The 19,345-nt window shown below is 37.4% G+C and overlaps 1 protein-coding gene across 1 annotated transcript in view; it reads left to right on the top strand.

Annotated features, from left to right (window-relative positions):
- Positions 1 to 19,345, top strand: part of DMD (dystrophin) — a 1,075,555-nt gene that overhangs the window by 1,037,573 nt on the left and 18,637 nt on the right. The window contains 5 exon segments of the mRNA XM_035542302.2: positions 2,130 to 2,195; positions 3,254 to 3,319; positions 6,321 to 6,479; positions 15,078 to 15,321; positions 15,672 to 15,795. Coding sequence (XP_035398195.1) covers positions 2,130 to 2,195; positions 3,254 to 3,319; positions 6,321 to 6,479; positions 15,078 to 15,321; positions 15,672 to 15,795 — 659 coding nt within the window.

A 19,345-nucleotide genomic window follows, 5' to 3' on the forward strand; every position in this document is an offset into this window, starting at 1 on the left:
CTTTTAAAAAGCTGGGTGGGGTGGATCTCCTTTGCAGTATATTCTGAAGCGGGGGCAAACCTGGAAATGTTGACTCATCCCATGTGTACACTTGGCAGAGAGACATAAGAAGCTCCAACAAGTTATACAAACACTGAGCCGTCTTAAAAAAATGCATATTACATAGTTTGTTCACTTCGGAGCGTAAAGCTTAGTTTTGAAGCAGCAAGTATACTGTTACACAGTTGTGCCAATATTTTACCTTGTGCTACTGCCAAAAGGAGCATCACTTCTGTTACTCAGCTGCCAGTTGGTCCCAACCAAGTGCTGCCCTTTCCTTTCTACTGTTACAAATGTGTGCAATCACAGGGTAAAATGGACTAGGATGATCCAGTTCAAAAATCAAGCTACTTTTAACACAAGTTTCCTAATCTGTGGGCAGTACTAGCACTAGCATTTGTGTGTACATTGAAAACAAACCCTCTTCTTTCATTGACGGTATTGGTTTAGGTTAGCTTAACAGGTACTGCCTGTCAAGCAATTAAAAAATGAGGTTAGCATCAAGTTATCAGAAAACAGTTACTATTGTGCTTGGAAAGCCACATGATCTGGATAAATTGCATCCTTTTCCCCTCTCTTCCCTTCAGTGCTGATGTTCTTACACAAAATAGGATACCAGGTTGCAGACAATCAATTGCCTGTCTGCGTGAATCTCTGCTGTACTGAGAAAATCTGTGAACTGAGTATTTATCCACTGGTTTGCTGTGGTAGTATTCGAATATGCAATGGGAAAAAGTACAGTTGGAGGCCAAAGCTCATGTAAAACAAAATGGGATTCATGGTACTTTGTCTGTAATACCTTAAAGAGAAAAACTTTCCCATTCGTTGAGAAGAGGCATTGACTGTTTTATATACAGTGTATAGTTCTATGAATTCTGAAAGATCCTAATTTTATAAAGCCTTTGCAAGCTGATTTTTAAACTGGAAAATGACCAATAAAGTATAATGATCTTTTAGGAGATTTACTGCAAGATGATCAAACTCCTAGCACAGGAGCATTAAGCACCGTGAGATTATTAGTTTGGGTTTATTTGTAATGAGTAAATACAAAACAGATTTTGTCTGCTCTTGAGATGCAGGGCAGTCCCTATTGGGGAGAACCAGCCCAAACCACAGTATCCAACAATTTTACATGAGGGGAAAATAATTCATCACTTAGGAGTCCTAAAATGAATCGTAAGAGATGAGATTGAAATTTAGCTAAAATAGGAGATTACTGTACAATCTGGAAAGCTGCATTGTTATTATTATTTTGTTTGTTTCTGGCACCTCCTGGTATGGGTAGATATGCAAAATCCCACATGGCAGTAAGGTGCTTCCTGCCAGCCCAACATCCAAAGTGCAGAGGTGATACTATCCTGACGGTGGTGTTCTCCAGAGACGAGGCTGTACGAAACAACAATCTAATTTGTGAGAAGAGTCCCATGAATTACTTTGATCGATAAAAAAAATCTTATTTATTAGGCAGGAAACCCAATGTAATGGGCAGTGTCCTGTATAACATGCTGCTACATGGTTCAAGTCACAACTGGGGAAAGAAGCAAGACAGAATTATCAGTTTCTTCAGAGTGTTATTAAAGGCTAATTTCGGCCGGTTTATGTTTCTGACTGCTGGTGCAGTAGCACTTGCAGGCTCTTTCAGGTGAAACGTGCTGCTCCTGGCCTAGGGACACATCCTGGGCAGGGGGGAGGCAGAGGAAAGGCTCCCAGTGAGACCTGAAGTCAGGGCCTCCAGAGCAGGCCTGGGACCATGAGCCAGATGCAATTACAAATGAAGGAGGCATGTGTGAGAGGAAAATAGGGGCAAGATCTCATCTCCAAATCCTCTGGAAAAAGGTTTCTCAGGGGGTTGTGTGAGGAGGAGTCGTTGCAACGGACGGATGGATTGCCAGACGGTCAAAGCGCCGTGTTGTACCGCAAAGCGCTGCGTGACGGCTTGAGGAGGCTCCTGCCTCAGAGATATAACGTGCTGTTTATCAAACACAGTGTAAGCCTAAGGCATAGAGATGTGAGGGCGTAGACGTAGCTAAGTGTCTTTTTACTTTTGAAAGGGTATTGTTTGTGATTAATCAGTGTTTTCTGCCTTATAGGCCTGCCTCGTCCCCTCAGCTTTCACATGATGATACTCATTCACGCATTGAACATTATGCTAGCAGGTATGAGACCAGCTGGACATTAGGCAGATCTTTCTCTAAACAGTCATATAAAAAAATCCCAAAGGCTAGCTGCTGCCTGAGCGGGTCTTAAAGAAACGTAGGGTTTGGGGTTTTCTTCTCCAGGCTCTGGGATGCAGGGTTATTAACCTGTGGTTGCTACTAACCAGCCTGTCCACTAACTTGCATGCCAGAGCGCATGTGTGTGTGGTTAGAAACGATCTCTAGGTTCCCTGGGGGTCTTCATTAAGCTATGCACTCAGTCTGCACAGGGTTTCATTTTCAATGTAGACCCCATTGTAAGCATGTGTATCAGAAGAGCAGAAGTCTCCAAATTCTACATCAATCTCAAATGCCATTTTAATGTTAAGTAATTAACCACGTGGACTACCACAAACAGGATCTTTCCTTGATTTGGTGAATAAAAATCATGGTACATTGGTATAAGTTCTGGTTCACTTGTCCACTTTCATACTGCTCTTAAGAATCAAAAAGTGGGTTAATTGCACAAATATGAAAAATAGTGTGCTTTTCCAGCAAGTAAGCAAATTTGCAAGGATTGAGATAATGAATGTTACTGCAACCTCCTCTTTCTGTCCCCCCAAATCATTTGATAAGTAGAGATATTCTTGGAATTATGCAGTATATTTAGAAGGGACTAGCTGTCAAAAACCAATAAGAAATGACTAATTATTTCACTTCTGATGATGGCATTGCCAGATACAAAACAATCTGTGTAATCCCCTGGCATTTTAAGGCCTTTATTTGCTTGTGGAATTAATTAATCATGAGGAATTGAATAAACCCTCAGAGAAAGAGTTGAAAATTTGAAGAGCTGAAAAGTGAGTTTAGCCAGGTCATTGTATTGAAAAACACAATTATTCATGATCGCCTATTGCAAAGCCTTTTGATAATCAACACAGAATGTAAATTCATCTGAGTTTCAAATTCTCTTAAGTCATCAAAACCATCAAACTCTTTAATTTTTTCAGGAATGTTAGAGCAAACAAAGTTTCTGGAAAATAGAATTTATTTTAATGAGTATGTTTATTTTTCCACAGGCTAGCAGAAATGGAGAACAGCAATGGTTCTTATCTAAATGACAGTATTTCACCTAATGAGAGCATGTAAGTAGGTCACTTTAGTATTTTTGACATGGGTTTTCTTGTGAAGGTTAATAGCTTATCATAAAATTCTGTAGTACTGAATTCTCATGGCTGTGCGCTACACCTGATTCAATTTCATGAAGAGCTCATGTTCTTTCAATTTATGTAGTAGTGTCTGGACTTATGGCTTATAGTTTAATAACAAATTTGTGCAACAGATGATTAATACCTTCAAAATAAAATTACTAATTTATCAAATACTGATTTATTCAGGAAATAATTCCCATATTACTTGAAAAAATGCTCATCGTCTGATGCTTTTTAAGGACAAAGATAAAAAGGTGTCCCTTGTGTCTGAACTGTAAGCTTAATCATGTTAAATTACTGTAAGGTAGAAAATGTGTGGGCAGAATGCCATTCAAAAGAAAAAACCTGGTCTACCAATAGAAGAAATATATGACAAATATAAGCCGGGGGGAGTCATCCTCACCATGATATATTAGAAGTAGTAAACTTTTAAGTTGGACAAATTGCTGAGAAGCATTCGTTTTACTACTTATAAGTACAAAATCATATATAAAAGTTAAAGGAATGTAGCTGAAATTTTTGAAGAATAGTTCAATCTAATGTCACACTGAGACTTTTTTTTTTTGACATAATATATTTCTCCTCTTTCATGGCTTTCTTGATCTTATTTATTCTCCAAATGAAATGGCATATAACTAGAAAACTAACAGTGAATAGTATGTTTGAAAACAGGAGAGCAGCACATAAATCACTGTAGTGCTTGAAAATTTGGTCTTAGTTAGTTAACCGTGTAGGAGAAGTAATACCACAAATTCTAAATCCATAAAATGTATTAAAAAAAATTTGTAAGTGATTTTCTACAATAATCTCGTCGTTACCACGTACTGAGGATTTTCTCTGAAAATTCATACAGAGTCTTCTTCTTACTACATTAAATATTAAGTTCCTTTAAATCACAGTACTTCCATTAATTTTCATTCACTTAAATTCAGATTCCAAATCATTTGTAGGGACGTTTGTGCGTCTGCTAAATGTTCGTGGATAAAAAAGTGGTTTGTTTCTGTGTTTTGAACTAGTTACTCTTTTGACTTGGTAGTATTGTTACCTAACAACTTTGAAAGAAAATCATGTGCATACAACCAAATACTTTTTTTAATATATTGGTTCAAAGAGGAGAAATTTAAAATGATACATGAAAACTAATACATAAACGATGTTAGGATAGTTTCACAAGGTTAATGAAAACTTCATTTCCAAGTCAAATGTCAGTTTTAGATTGATTCAGTAATGTTGTTATATGTGGTTTTTCACTGAAATATTTCAGTTACCTTAACCAGAAGATCATACATAAACCGTATTGTTTTTATTACACCTTGGTCTTCATTTTTTGCTAAACTAAAAGTTGTATTAATGTGATTCAGTTAATAACATAACCACTGATTATCCAGTCAGTTCATTATTCAGTTTGCACTATTAAAATTAGGATAAATATTCTGAGTTTTGGAAGAAACAAGATCAAGATAAGAATTGCAAAAAAAAATCAAAGCTCACCATAAATTTGCAAGTGTAACTGAGTTTTGTTTGTCAGGTGCTCAGTAAGCATTTTTGTTGACATTCTCATGAGTTTTGGATTAAAATTACAGTTAGAACACTACACTGGTGGAGGAAGAGAAATAAAGAGAAAATGTGTATACATGCAGACACAAAACATTAAAATATGTATTGTCATTGTAATTATATATACAAAATATGTGCAGGCTAAAAATCACACAAAAAGACTGTCTTTGAAAATGACATGCTGCAATAGTTATGTTAGTTTTGACTGTTAATTCACTTAAGATGCTTATAAATTTAGGAACTGGGAAGCCTTTTAAATTTTGTTTAAAAAGAGGAAATTATTCCTGTTGTGAAAAATTAATATTTCTCATCTATGAACTAATGGTAATGTGCTCTACATTGCTTTAGCACACCTGCAGTCCATGAAATGGCAACATTAACGTTTTCAGGAACAAAATGCAACAAGGAATATTTAAGATTTTGAACAATAACAGCTATTCAAAATGTCTGTTAAATTCTGGATTACAAATGTAACAGAAAAAAAGCTAAATTGAATTATTTTGTTGTAAGTATTACCACAAAAATAGGTTTCCCAACAACTGTGTAATTTTTTTCTGCCATTGAGTAGGGGTGCTGCCACCTTTCATGTTTTTTTTACAAATACTGCAGGTGTTAGCTGCATAGCTTAGGGCCTGAATGCCTTTCCTTAGCACCTAAAACTTTGATTTAATTCTGTGAGATGGTCAAAATCTTCAAAACTTGATTTGCTTTTTTCTTCCAGAGAATTCTCTGTTTCAAATACCTGACAGTTTCAGGGGCAATAAAAATAGAGAAACATATCATACCTATTAAATACAATTTATTTATATTCCAACAGTATACATCACTTCTAATTTCAAACAAAAAAATGAAAAAACTCCTCAGTGAGAAACAGCATACTTTTATTACATTTAGTCAATATTTCTGTTATTTCACTCCATTTACAATTTTGTAGGGTAAAATAGGTAAGTATAGGATGCCATTTTTGAGTAAGAATAGTTGGTATAAAAATAAATAAATGCCTTGCCTTTGCTTGAATGACCCTTGCTCATCATAGCTGAGGCAGGATAAGATAGCTTTTTTCTCAAGCAAGTTTCAAATTTAAGGTAGGCAAAAGAGGAAAGCTGAGATTGTAAGGTGCAGCACAGCTAGGCTTTAAATATGCGAGATGCAGAGGGGAAGAGACATGAATTCTACAGAAGAGGAAAATTACCATAGACTATATTAAACAGTTCAGTGGATTTTGTTTTAAGGTATATTGCTCTCCTTTTTGTTACAAAAAGTTCAGTGAATTTCCTTATAAGAAATGAGACACTTGTAGTGCATCATTTACTCATAATCATTGCAAAGCTAAAAGGGAAGAAGGGAACAGCCTGTTCTATTCTCCTCTGTTTTACAGCGATGATGAACACTTGTTAATCCAGCACTACTGCCAAAGTCTGAACCAGGAATCCCCCCTGAGCCAGCCCCGAAGCCCTGCCCAGATCTTGATTTCTCTGGAGAGTGAAGAAAGAGGTGAACTGGAGAGAATTCTTGCTGATCTGGAGGAAGAAAACCGGTGAGTTACGCTGCCAGCTGTGGCAGAGATCAGCTATGCACTGAAGATATAGACGGGAAGAGGGGATGCTAAAAAAAAAATGAAAATAGGATGTCTTTTAAAACAAGTTCATTCTGCTAAGCTTTTCTAAGCCATTCACAGTTTTCTCTCTGTAAGAGAGAGGTGATGAGTCTGAAATCATGTCATTATTAACTATTCCCATGTTCAGTGCAGTGATGAGCAAGCAGTGAACCTTCCAAATGATGAGCTGCAAACAAGTGTATGGGTCACCTAATACACTTGTGATAATGGTGCCACATCTAACAGGCTCTTCTAGCTGTGTTTCATACTTCCTTTGGTTCCACTGTTTCCTTTATTTCCATGATAGTAACAACCTTCATGCCATTGGTACCATACTTTGCCATTACATGAGGGAAGGGTGTGCAAGCTTCTGCACGCCTGTCTGGAAAAGGCAGGGGAAAGTTCTTGGAAAGATATGTGTTTCTCAAAAAGGCTGGTTAATGTGATATGTGAGGTTTTGAGAAGTTCCCAATTCATTTGAAGTAAAAAAACTGTGAAATAGCTGTGCTATCCAGCTAGACGGAATGCACCCAGGTAGAATTTTTAGGGATAAACTAAGTTATAAAGTTGCAATTTCTTCATAAAAATTAGTAATTTTTGGTAATTAAAACTTCTGTCCTCTTTTCTTTCTATTTGTTTGGCATTATTTGTTGCCATATCCTTAGCCTTTAGGTATCAAATATTATTGACCACTTCTTTTAAGTTGAAGTATAATTTAAGTTATCTTCATTAATTGAAAGAAGAAAAAACTGATTTCTTGCAGCATCACATTGCAGTCCTGTTTCTAAGGTACTCTGGAGTCTTGTGCCATCAGCATAAAAACTGGTAGATCTTGACACTGGTAGATTAATAACTGCAGCCAAGAACTTCTAAAATAAGAATGTAAGATAAAATTACTAGATCTACAAAAAACACATTTTTATTTGCCTTCTGCTGTCTTTGGCTTAAAATTACTAGATCTACAAAAAAACACATTTTTATTTGCCTTCTCTTGTCTTTGGCTTTTATGGTATAGTCTATTGGCGTTTTCATATTCTTTTTTCTTGCTTCTGCAAAAGCTAGATACTTCAGTCTTGTTTACGTTGAGGGTGTAATGCAGTAATCATTTACCTTAGGCATGTCAAGGAAATAACTGCAAGAGTTGGCAGTGTCATAGATCTTCTCTCCATGCAGAAGTCTTTGGATGGTTCTAATCAATTATAGTGCCTCCATCACCCCATCATCTCTATGAGACTGTGGTTGGGATTCTTTACAAAGAACAGAGCCTGGACTTGCAGAACACCTTGAATTGATTTTGGCATAGAGAAGCCTGAAATAAGCAATTCTGTCACCTGGAACAGGAGGAAGGTGTAAATCTCTCTTGTGCTTCCTTCTGGACTTGCATCAGCTTCTCCTCTGCAGATTAGGTCTGTATTTCTGTAGAAGTAAAATGCTTCAAGCAGGAAGAGAATAGAGCCTGTTCTCTATAAATAGCAGTTTTATTTTTCTGTAGACCTGTCTCTATGAATCTCCAGGGGCAGACGTAACTAATTTAACTACTAGTTTCTTTCACACAGGCTTTTTTCATTAAAGTTGTAATTTTTCTATAAAAGTTAATTTTAATCCACCTTTATTTTCTCATGCCCTTGTGTTTCCAGTAGTGTTGCACCCTCTCAGAATCAGAATACAAAATCTTCAGGTCAGGTTAAACTGAAGATTGAACTGTTAAAGTCTGCTTTCTGTGAGGAATTAGTAGCAGAGAGAATAGCTGGAGATTATGTTCCAGCCTGCATGGAAAACACTGGCATGACGTCTGACAGACCCCTGTGTGTGCCTCCCCATGTCTTCATGAAAACACTGACTTCCCATACTCTGCGGATGGTCCACTAGCATTGCAATGTAACTGAAGTCCTCATGTCCAGGTGTAATTAAAGCGGGGGAAAAGGCATTGTTCAGAGCTTCTTTCCATCTAATATGTAAATTCTCTGCAGAGTTGATAAAAAGGAGACTGAAAAATAGAGGTACAGTCAAGAACTCACATTTTTCAGGAGGATTTGGAAGAACGTAGAGAATCAATGAGGCATAAAGGATGAAGAAAGGATTTCAGACAGAAAGCTGTAGTAAACAAAGCCTTTCCTCAATGAACGGCAGTCAGATTTTCTTTTAAACTAACTCCAGACTTCTACGGCATTGTACAAAAAGCCCAAGTACTTTCTAAGGTGGAGGAGAAACAATATTTTTTAAAAAGCCATCATATTTCGCATTTTCAGTAATTTTGTAGTTAAAAATTATTGGCTTATTAGTACAAAATAGTAAGATAGCTTAGTTTTCAGGGAAGGGGTGTCATTATTTTAAACAGCACGAGGTAGTAAATCATGGAAGAAGAACAAAAATCAGAATGCTTTTCTGTCTGTATACAAAACAAGCTGCCCAATGGAAAGGAGGATGGCTTTTAAAGCAGCCTAGATTTGGATGAGAAAGATGGTGTATGAACATTAATAGAACCTGGACTTACAGACTTAAATATGCTGAAAAAATCCTTTTGGGGCTTTATGCCTCATATTTTAATATGACGTTTATTTAATAAATATGATAACTGCCATTGAGGAGTAACACATGAAAAGATCTCTGACAAAAATTATACCATAAAAATATCTGTTTTAAAGTTTGTCAGTTAAACAAGAGCTGTAAAGTATAAGCGTGACCATATATAAGCTTGTCTGTTGGTTTTTCATTCTTATTGTTGGAGGCTTAGTTCCTAGCTGGATGCCACCACAAGCAACCGCTCCTATTTTGGGTGATTCAGGTCTTAATGCAGCAGGGACTGAGAGGTCTGTTTCTGTAGGACAGCTTGGAAGTCACACTGCTGTGATTTTCACTGATTATGACAAAATCATGACTTTTGTCTCTCTGCATCTGACTCTGCAAACCTCTATAAATAACTTGTACTTAAAATATGAGGCAGAAGCTCGAAAGAGAACAGGTTGTTGCTTATCGTCCTGATAGATTGTCACAGCCAGATGACCATGGTTTTATGAAAGAAACAGTGATTCCTGTCACAAAAATAAACCATCCAGACAGGATCAGTCAGGATCCATTCATATCCTTACCTGTCTTTTAAAAAGTTTTGTCTGTTTAAATTTCTGTTTTCTAATCTTTTTCCGATGAGTTTGTTCAAGCCTTTTTGGCTGTTACCAAAGGGAATCAACAAACCATGACCTAATTCCTTGTGTCAGCCTGGCTCTAGAGGGTGAATATGTGTTCTTCACATTATTTCTAACAAATCCTCTGAGTAAATGTTGTGTATTGCTGCAGCATGAAGACTCGGTGAATCTGTTGCTGGATAATGGGCTGACTGATACAAAACATGTTGTGATCTCCCGGTCCTCAGCCCAGCCTTGAAGTGGCTGGACTGTTTCATTTCCCTTGTAAATACCTCGGGTCTTGTCACTGGGTGCGGCTCCTTTCTGGGGCTGATGTGATTCTTGTTCCTTCCTGGGAAGGCTAGAACGGTAACAGTGTTCGATAAACATCCATCTTCTCATGCCTATATTGACAAAACTTCTCTTGCATATGCTTCTGATGATTTTTGACAATGAAGATTTAGCTGTCATTGCTGTGTCTTGTATTATTTTACAGTTATGGTCAGCACTTGCATTCACTTCTCAGCGGCTATTGGGAAAGTTGCATTCAGTACCAACAAGAAGCAATACTAAGATAACAAAACACTGTCATTTCTCTTTTTCTTCTGCTCTCCACAGCTTCCTACTTTTTTTTTTTTTTAAAAAAAAAAAACTTCTCCCTTTTGCTTCTTGTTTTTATTCTTCCTCACCTCTTCTGAGCTGTTTATAAAATTCTGACCTCCATTTGGTTTTCAGCTGCAATTTCTGGTCTCCAAATATTTCCGTCTTGACTTGCTATTCAGATGAAAAAGACTCTTTGAAATTGAAATTTTGAGGTTTGCTTTTGGACAGTTTAAAAAGATCTGTTGCCTATTTTCTATTTTGAATTCTTCTGAAATGTATTATCCAAATTATAAACTAACCTAGCTGTGACACACTTCTGAATGTGTTGTGTTTTTTTTTCAGTTCCAAGGACCTCTTCTTAGATATTAATTATTTATCTGCTAGAAATTTGAGAACTTGGTCCTTTAGTAGTTGCGAATATGACTTCAGTAAATAACGTATGCCTAAAACTTGACTGTTAAATAATTTATATTTGCTAAAATGTGAACAATTTAGAGAATATTTTCAATTGGTGAAACTTTTTCATTTGAGCATTCGGCCTTCAGACTCATGCTTAGTTTTACATCTCCTTGAATATTGTGATAAGAACATTTCTTGATGTATCCAATAGACATAAAGTAATCTTGCTGTAGAAGGCAGTATTACTACATTGCAATATAAGACAAAAACCCAGAGACTTACAAAAATGCCCTAAAAACATTCTGAAATTTCCTTAAGAGTGAATGTATTTCTGAAACAGCTGGGACAGATTTTTTGTGTCCATCTATAGCAGTACATTACATAAGTTATAGGCTAGGAGGTACTGTACTGGCATTAAAAAGAAAGTATGGTTTTGTTTTGAGATGGTCTCAATTATTTTTGCAAATAATAAAAATTAATTTCTGCTATTTTAACGGCTAGAAAGATGAAAGTTGCCTAGTATGTTAGTTGAATCAAATACTTCTGTAAAAGGGAGACTTCTCTCTTGTTGTCTTCTTGTTTTTCTCCCAGCTTTTAGCTGTTCTGTAACAAGAACTTAGTAAATGACACCTCCAGGCTCAGCTGTTTGCCTTTCCTTTGCTTTCCTGACTTGCAGTGGGAGCACAGTGGGCTGTGAGCCGCTGGAAAGCACTAACATCCCAAATCTCAAAGCTACCCTGTTTTCATGCAGCAAGAGTCTTGCTTCAAACCTGAAGAATGATAACTGGCCTCAACTAAGTTTCTTCTGTATCGTTGCCAATAGCTAGAAAGTGATGTATTTCTAAATATGCTCTGACTCCTTTTTGTATTTATTTTGGCACTGAAGAATTGGAAGTAAATCTTCTAAGTGTGCAGCATCATAAGCAAATAGTGGTACTCTAATGAGGCATAGAGGTAGTACATGGTTCAGTTACCAGCTTTGTCCATTTCTTCAGACTACTGGTTTTCTGTAGGTAGATGAAAAATAATCCGAATTCAAAAATTTGCAATTGCCTCTGAGAGGAACATTCAGCAAATCTGGTCCACTAGGATTTCCCTCACCAGGCAATTAATCTTGCCAGTGATAGATGTGATTAATAACTCATGAGCTCTTTACTACCCAGATCTTTACAGTTGCATAAATCAGGGTTACATTGCATGTTTCCTCTGTTATTTTTCTTCCTGAATGCTTAAAAGAGGTGGAAGCATGGTTAATGAAATACATGTTTTTTTTCTTTGAATATTTCTTTTACTGAGGTAGAATGTATTTTCCCAGTGATTAGAGGATGCATCAGCTTTGTTTGTTTGTGACATCCAGTTGTGAAAGCTACCCAGTCACCCAGCGAGGCTGGGCTTCTGAATATTGCCGATCCTTGCTCAGTCACACTCATTTAGAGAGATTATGCTTTTGCTTCCCCTTTCTCTAACTTCCCATTTAATGCTGAAAATGTAAGACAGCGCCTTTCCTCGGGACACAGATGCTATATTCTGAGGGCTGTGGACAGTTCCTTGGACGCCTGGCTTGCAGCAGCATTCCTGTTTCACCACACAGCTTAAAACTGTTCCAGAGGTGGGAATAAAAACAGATTGTTTTCTCCTCTAGGACGGTCTTACAGCAGCTTTCAAATGATTTCTTTCTCCTGATTTTCAACCTTTTTTCCCCTATGTAAATACAATTCCCTGTATGTTAGATCTCAGTTATTACTGATACTACTGATCATCTGCACCCTGCATCGCTCTTACGGCTCTGAAAGCAGTCAATATAATGAGTCCTAATTCTCTGGACTAAGGACTCTGTAACTGGAATGAAAAGGTACAGCTACAAAACTCAGTGACACACATGCTCAGGACAAACTCTTGGGCTTTCTTCAAAATGTCATTCCTTGTTCTAACAGAATTACTGCATTGTGTTGTAGAACTCATAAATTCAGACACCTCTGCTTGGATAATGTGCGGTATCCTTTTACAACATTCTTTTCCTGTAGTAATTCAGAAAGAGTTTTTAACTAGTTTGAATCAGTCATGAAGGCATTTTTATCTGAATTATTCCCTGGTCCTCGTTTGATTTTCCATAATATATTTACTGGAAGAGCTTCTTTATCTTGAAATTCGAGGGGAAAATTGTAGATTTCTTTGTAACAAAGTACCTGATTATGTTGTAAGTATCAGCAGGGGCATTTATTTAGTTTCCCTTAGGGTGGTACTTCATCTTCTGCTTTACAGCACTTCGAAACCTTCAAACTTTTAAGTCTGCTGTTAGTAGAGTATTGCCTGCATCATGCATCTGGGAAATTCCTTACAGGGCGGCGATAGCCACAATCTACAGACTTGGTGAAAAACAAGCTCAGTGATCAATCCTGTATAAACTTTAGTGTGTAGTAAGACTCTGTGATATTGCTGTCATTCTCATTTCTATTCCCTTTAGTATTTTTATTAATTATTCACCAGTTCATTCAGTTAACAGTATGAGAAGACATTAAGTCGTATGGAAGGCAACACCCAGCATAACCCTTCTTTCTTCCAGATAATTTTCATCAACTTTAAACTCTATATTTACTTAAAGCAAAAATCTTCCTTTAAAAAAAAATGTCTGATTTGGAAGAAAATAACTGATTTTTATAACACCTTCTTGGTTTGTCTTCCACACATTTTTCTCATTTGTCAATTATGTAGGATTTTTTTTTTTCGTAGAGAAATTGTCATCCCCCTTCATGGGATTGCATTTTTAGCTGTTCACAGAATGATGAAAAGAAAGAACATAGATAGTGTCTGACAGCTTGAACACTTTTCTAATTCTCTGTCCACTCCTTGTGTGGATTTTAGAGAAAGAAATTTTGAATTATGGGACAATCAGAAGTTAAGAAGGATTAACATATATATATTTTAACCTTCTTAAACTCCTGCAGAGGAGGGATCATGCCATGTAACCCCTGTGGGGTTGCCACTGTTGTCCCAGGTTAGGACGCATCCATCATTCAGTTGCCAAGGGGCAGGAGTGCAGTGTTTGAAGAACAGTCAATGGTCTGTCCTTATGCTTGGCATCGTTTCCTTATCCATGTGAAATGATGCATACCGCTTTAGTTCTTGTTCTGGTCACAAAAACACACCTTTAGAAATGTTTCAGAGCTTAATGGTGTTTTTGGGGAGGTTTCTGAGGTGCTATTAAGCCTCCAGACCAAAATGTCAGAGCGTATTGTGGTTTGCAGGCAAAACTGGAAAAAGTGTCTGTTTTCACAAGCTCAAATAGGAGCAAGTTGGAAAAAAATAAAATCTGGGTCGCTGCTTGTGATGAGTAAGCAGTTAGCAGGCTACTGTCTATGAAGCCATTTTCCCCCCTCTGGGAAGCAGTAAAGGAACATCAGAGCACCAAAATCCCAGTTCAGGTTATTAGGCCTCCCTTGTGTACAAAGTTTCTGCTGACAGGTACTAATTTTACATTGTTGGACTGTGTTAACCCCAACAAGGTTTCAGTTTCTTACCTTCTGTGCTCTTACTTCTTGGTAGATTTTTTTCATATGGACCATTATAGATCATACTAATCTATGGAGAGTTTTACTGGAGTAAAACTGGAGCTTTATGAAATAGAACAAGCTTAAGAGTGCCGTAAAGTCACAGTAGACTGTAGCACCATAGGCGGTGCTGTCTGAAAGAAGGTAAAACTTATAGCCCCCCAAATTAGTGATATGCCCTGCAATTTAATTTTAGAGCTAGACTGTAAATGCAATTGCACATATAAAGAAAAGAGAATGATGTGACCTAATTAATGACAGCAGAGTTGCAAATGAACTCTTGAATTCTGTGTTTTTTTCTGAATTTTTCTGTGGCCTTCTTTCTGTCTTAATTTTCTCATCTGTAAAATAGGTTGGCCAGGTGGTGTAAGCTTTGATTAGTGTTTGTGAAGTGCTTTGATCACTCTTTTAGCACTAATTACTATAAGAGTGTATTCATGCTTGGAAGTGAAGAGGCAGTCTGACTTCTGCTAGCAACCATAAAATGCAGGAAGCTGAGGACTGAACCCAGGACACATTGTACTTGTGCTTCAGGATGGTGCCTGGAGCCCAGCCAATGTTCTGTTTTATGTGCCCTGGAAGGGAATTAACTGTGAACTCTCGTGATGCAGACAGCCTTTGGGTAATGCTTGTATCGCTGTTCTGCATTATATCCGCTTTGTGCAAATCTTATGAGATGTAATCCTACATGGATTTGGATTTAGCAGAACCAAAGGCAGGTGTTATCACAGAGCCTCTACCCCTCCCGTGGCTGCAGGTGTCACATCACAGGAGAGGAGGTCCACTCTGACTGCCCCTAGCAGAGGACAGCCCAAATAAACCTGTTCTGCTTGAAAAAGCTTTGCCTCCTTGTTACTTCTCAACAGAAACTTGCAAGCAGAGTATGACCGTTTGAAGCAACAGCATGATCACAAAGGATTGTCTCCACTGCCGTCCCCACCTGAGATGATGCCAGTTTCTCCGCAAAGTCCCCGCGATGCTGAGCTCATTGCAGAAGCCAAGCTGCTTCGCCAGCACAAGGGCCGCCTGGAGGCCAGGATGCAGATTCTGGAGGATCACAACAAACAGCTGGAGTCACAGCTGCACAGGCTGAGGCAGCTGCTGGAGCAGGCGAGTCCTCAGGCCTTTCTTTTTGAGATTTCTTTAGGGCGATTTTCCAAACAGGATGTGAAATGTTATCAATAACAATAACATACCACAAAATCATATCTGTAGAGACTGGTCAGCAAAATATATTAAATTGTTCTGTAGACTGCAAGTGGCAAGTGGTAAAATCACACTTCAGTATTACTTTTTTATTCAGAATTTAAATCATTTGTTTGCATGGATGTATTTACTTGAAAAAAAAAAGAAAATTTTGTGTATTTATTGAATTAATAAAATATATACAGAGATGCAAGGACTTGTGCAACTCTACTGAACTGTTAATAACAATCTCTTCTTTTTTCCTCAATTTTTAGCCACAGGCAGATGCCAAGGTAAATGGTACAACGCTATCATCTCCTTCTACCTCTTTGCAGAGGTCAGACAGCAGTCAGCCAATGCTTCTTCGTGTAGTTGGCAGCCAGACTTCAGAAACCATGGGTAAGATCACTAAGTTCAGATTGTCATAAAAAATATATGTTCCATTTTCAAGAAAAAAAAAAAAAAAACGAAAAAAAAAACCTCCTTAAAGGCAGAAACTACTCTGCTGCCTTGTTTAGTTCAAGTGAGAATGAAGTAGACATTTGCAGTAGTCTTCAATGTCACCTGGCTCTTCATATTCTCATTATGGTTCAGGCTTTTGGTTTTGATCATGATGCACACTGTAGCATGGATATTTTGACATGGAATGCAAAACCGAGCTAGGGCTTGAATTCTGAAAACAAACATAACAAAAAAACTATCTAATGGTTTCATTCAGATTGACTTTCAACTATGAAGCATGACATGGCTGATTTAAACGTACATAGTATTAATTATGGCTAAGAGATTAAATGTATGATTAATCATCCCCATGTTAACTGATGTGATCTTATTTTTAATATGTTGTTGCTCAAGCAGTAGGATAGAGCTGTCACTCTTCAGCAGTACTCATTTAGTGTCTTTTCTAAATATCACATCAGATGTGCTAATAAACGTCATATGAGGTGTGGAGTAAGGTTGAGTAATAATATGCTGTAGATTGAGGTTGGAATTATTATTTCAGTGCTTTTAGTAACTGTTCTGTAGCATTTTCCCGATTTCCTGTTTGCTTTATAATATTTATTAGCAAGTGGTAAGCGTTTTATGTTAGTGAAAAAGCAGTCATCCGTTGCAGCATCTTTAAGCAAATGTACTTAAATTACTTGAACAAGATAATATTTGAAATCTGAAAATAACATTCAACTTCATACACAAGAATGTATTTAGTGTGCATCAGTGAGAGGCTTTTGGGAAAAGTAGAAGGCTTAAGTGGGAGCTTTTCACTGTGTTTTGTGAAAGAATCTATCCCAGTGAGAAGAAGAATGGGAAGGGATGTTCTCCTTGGTATGAGGACCTGTAGCTGTGGGAGATGCAACTTATTAAGGAGGCCTGTCTTCCCTCCTGAGTGTGGGTGGAAATGTCAACTTGTGCTGGTATCAAACAAGATGGATTCTATAGGTTCCACCAAAAAAAAAAAGAAATTGTAGGAAGTTAAATATTGGGGATGAGAGTACAATCACAGGTAACGGGAATTTGATTTGAATCATGTAATTGCATTACTAGTGAGTAAATATTTTGCTGTGGAATAATTTGCGTTGACTTTTTGAAGAAACATCATGAATTCCATCACACAAAGTATGCTTATTAAAGTGCTCAAGAAAAAAAGGGAAGACTGATTCCCTACCATCATATTAGAACTCTTTACAGATTCTTTTGCCTTTAGAAGGCCAGAAGTACAATAATATACTTCCTTTCATTTGACTTAATCTAAAATTATTACATTGTGAGACTGGAATAAATTAACATGCTTATAATCATATAATCTGCTAAAACTTCCTAATTTGAAACAAATCTTTAGACATGAATTGGGTTTTTTTGTTTGTTGAATCGAGACTATGTGGAAGGACGGTGAGATGTTGAATCGTTATCACTATGATCATGTTGAGAGCCAGCAATGCAACAGGGTCAGCAGTATGGAACAGAGTTTATAAAAAGAATTACCAACCGCAACTAATACAGTTTATTGTCACCTTTCACACCAGAAAGCATTTTTTGTTAGTCTGAGAGGCACAATTTAAAGCACAATTTAAAATATTCTAGAATTGTGAATGGAACCAGAATGGTGTCCTGAATAGTGCTTTCATATAGTGGTTTCATACAAGAATCGTGCTCCCAGTAGGGAGGGAGTAATAATTTTCAAGAAAATGCTGAGCATCTATAGGTCTCTCAGGCAATGAGATAATGTAATGGCAGCTTTCATATATTTTTCTCTTTGGCAGGAGACCTTTTTTTTTTTTTCTTCCCGTCTCACTGCTTTCTCAAGGAGAGATTGCTGTAAAAAGCTTTCCACCACTGGTGGTGTCCAACCTGTTGGTAAAAGCAGAAGCCCACTCAGAGCCTTACTTGCAAATAGAAGAGCTTATCCTTTGATAACCAGAGACACCTAGGCAAGTTGAAAGGTTCTGCTTCTCTTCTCATAGAGTCCTAATGGGAAGGCCCTAGTCATTGACTTTTCCCTCCAGTACTGTAGTGGTAGTGTGGTTCTCTGAGGCTTGTGAGCCCAGAGGTTGTTGCTGAACTTTAATTTATTCAGGTGCCACCAGAACATTTGCCATCCCCCCAGCTTTCCAAGCCCCTTATAGAAAGAAATTGGGAAGACTGGTTTGGGTAAAGTGGTAATTGACATCTGAAGATTGCTTGGCTGATGTCTTATTTTATTGTTATTTACAAGGAAATGCTCCAAAAAATCATCCAAGTGAGAAAGAATAAAAATAGTGTATTTTAAAGATAGAGCAGTCTTCAGCGTAAACACATTTCAAGGTGTATCAGCGCTTACCAGGATGTTTGGAAATCAGTACCTGTTGTCAGTTTGCCACGGTAGTTCTTCTTAGTAGTTCTTTTTGGCCAGGACAGGAGAACTAATGCCCTCTTCTTTTGAAGAAAAACTTGAAAAACATTAAAACATCTGTTTTCTGCAGGCTTGCTGATAAGGTACTCAGCCTGGGTAGAAGTGGTAAGACCTTGCTCTAAGTTTTCACCTTGGCATCCAGCAGAGGCTGGAAGGACACTTATTTTGCTACAGCACCTCTGTTGGTGCAACGCTTGATGCAAAAATAGCTTATGATGTGACTTGGGTTGTTCTGGTCCGTGAACCCAGCACCAGCGGAAAGCTGAACGAACTGCAGCAGCCTCAGCAGCCATTTTTTAGACCATTAAAAGAAGCTGTGTATATGAATTAAGAGCTTCTTACAGATATTTTAACCCAATTTGTTTACTGGGGTGTGAAAAATAATTCTTGGCCAGTAAATAAGTCTTTTGAAACTCCTGGTCCTAAGGTTAGGCCAACACTACACTGAATAATATGGAATCTGTGCAGCCCTGAATTTTTCCTTTATCATCTCTTTTAGTAGACTTCCCACTAGCATGCAGCAGTGACAAAGTTTAAAGAATCTTAAAGCTAACAGCGAGGTAGCTTATTAGGTAGTTAGCAAGTTAGCTTCTAGGTAGTTTATTACTGAAGTTGAGTAGGGCAAGACTTTAGAATAAAGGGTCATTAAGTCATTTTCAAAATAAGGATATATCTCTCTGTGGTTATTACAACAGGCAAAATCCATTTTCTGTATTAATAGGGATAAAAGAAATCTGGTTAAAGGAGAATCTCATTCTAAGCATCCTTCAGGTGTATTCTCTCTTCAGATGCTTTATTTCTACTAAAGGCTAAGGTCTACAGTAAAATCAACAGATGGATTTTGGTTATCGGAAACCACGACCAAAATAACCCCAGTAAAAATAAAATATATTGAATTTCCCATTAAGCTACTGCCCTATAATCAGGTTATAGAAATTATTCAGTGGGAGAAATGTATTTCGCTTTATTAAACTGCTGCTAAACCCTTTTATGGTACAATTGAATGTTCTTGGAGCGCCAATCTGATGCAATTAAACTGTCAGAAATATTAATACTGATGCA

Source organism: Cygnus atratus, chromosome 1, assembly GCF_013377495.2.
Source record: "Cygnus atratus isolate AKBS03 ecotype Queensland, Australia chromosome 1, CAtr_DNAZoo_HiC_assembly, whole genome shotgun sequence".
NCBI lineage: Eukaryota > Metazoa > Chordata > Aves > Anseriformes > Anatidae > Cygnus > Cygnus atratus.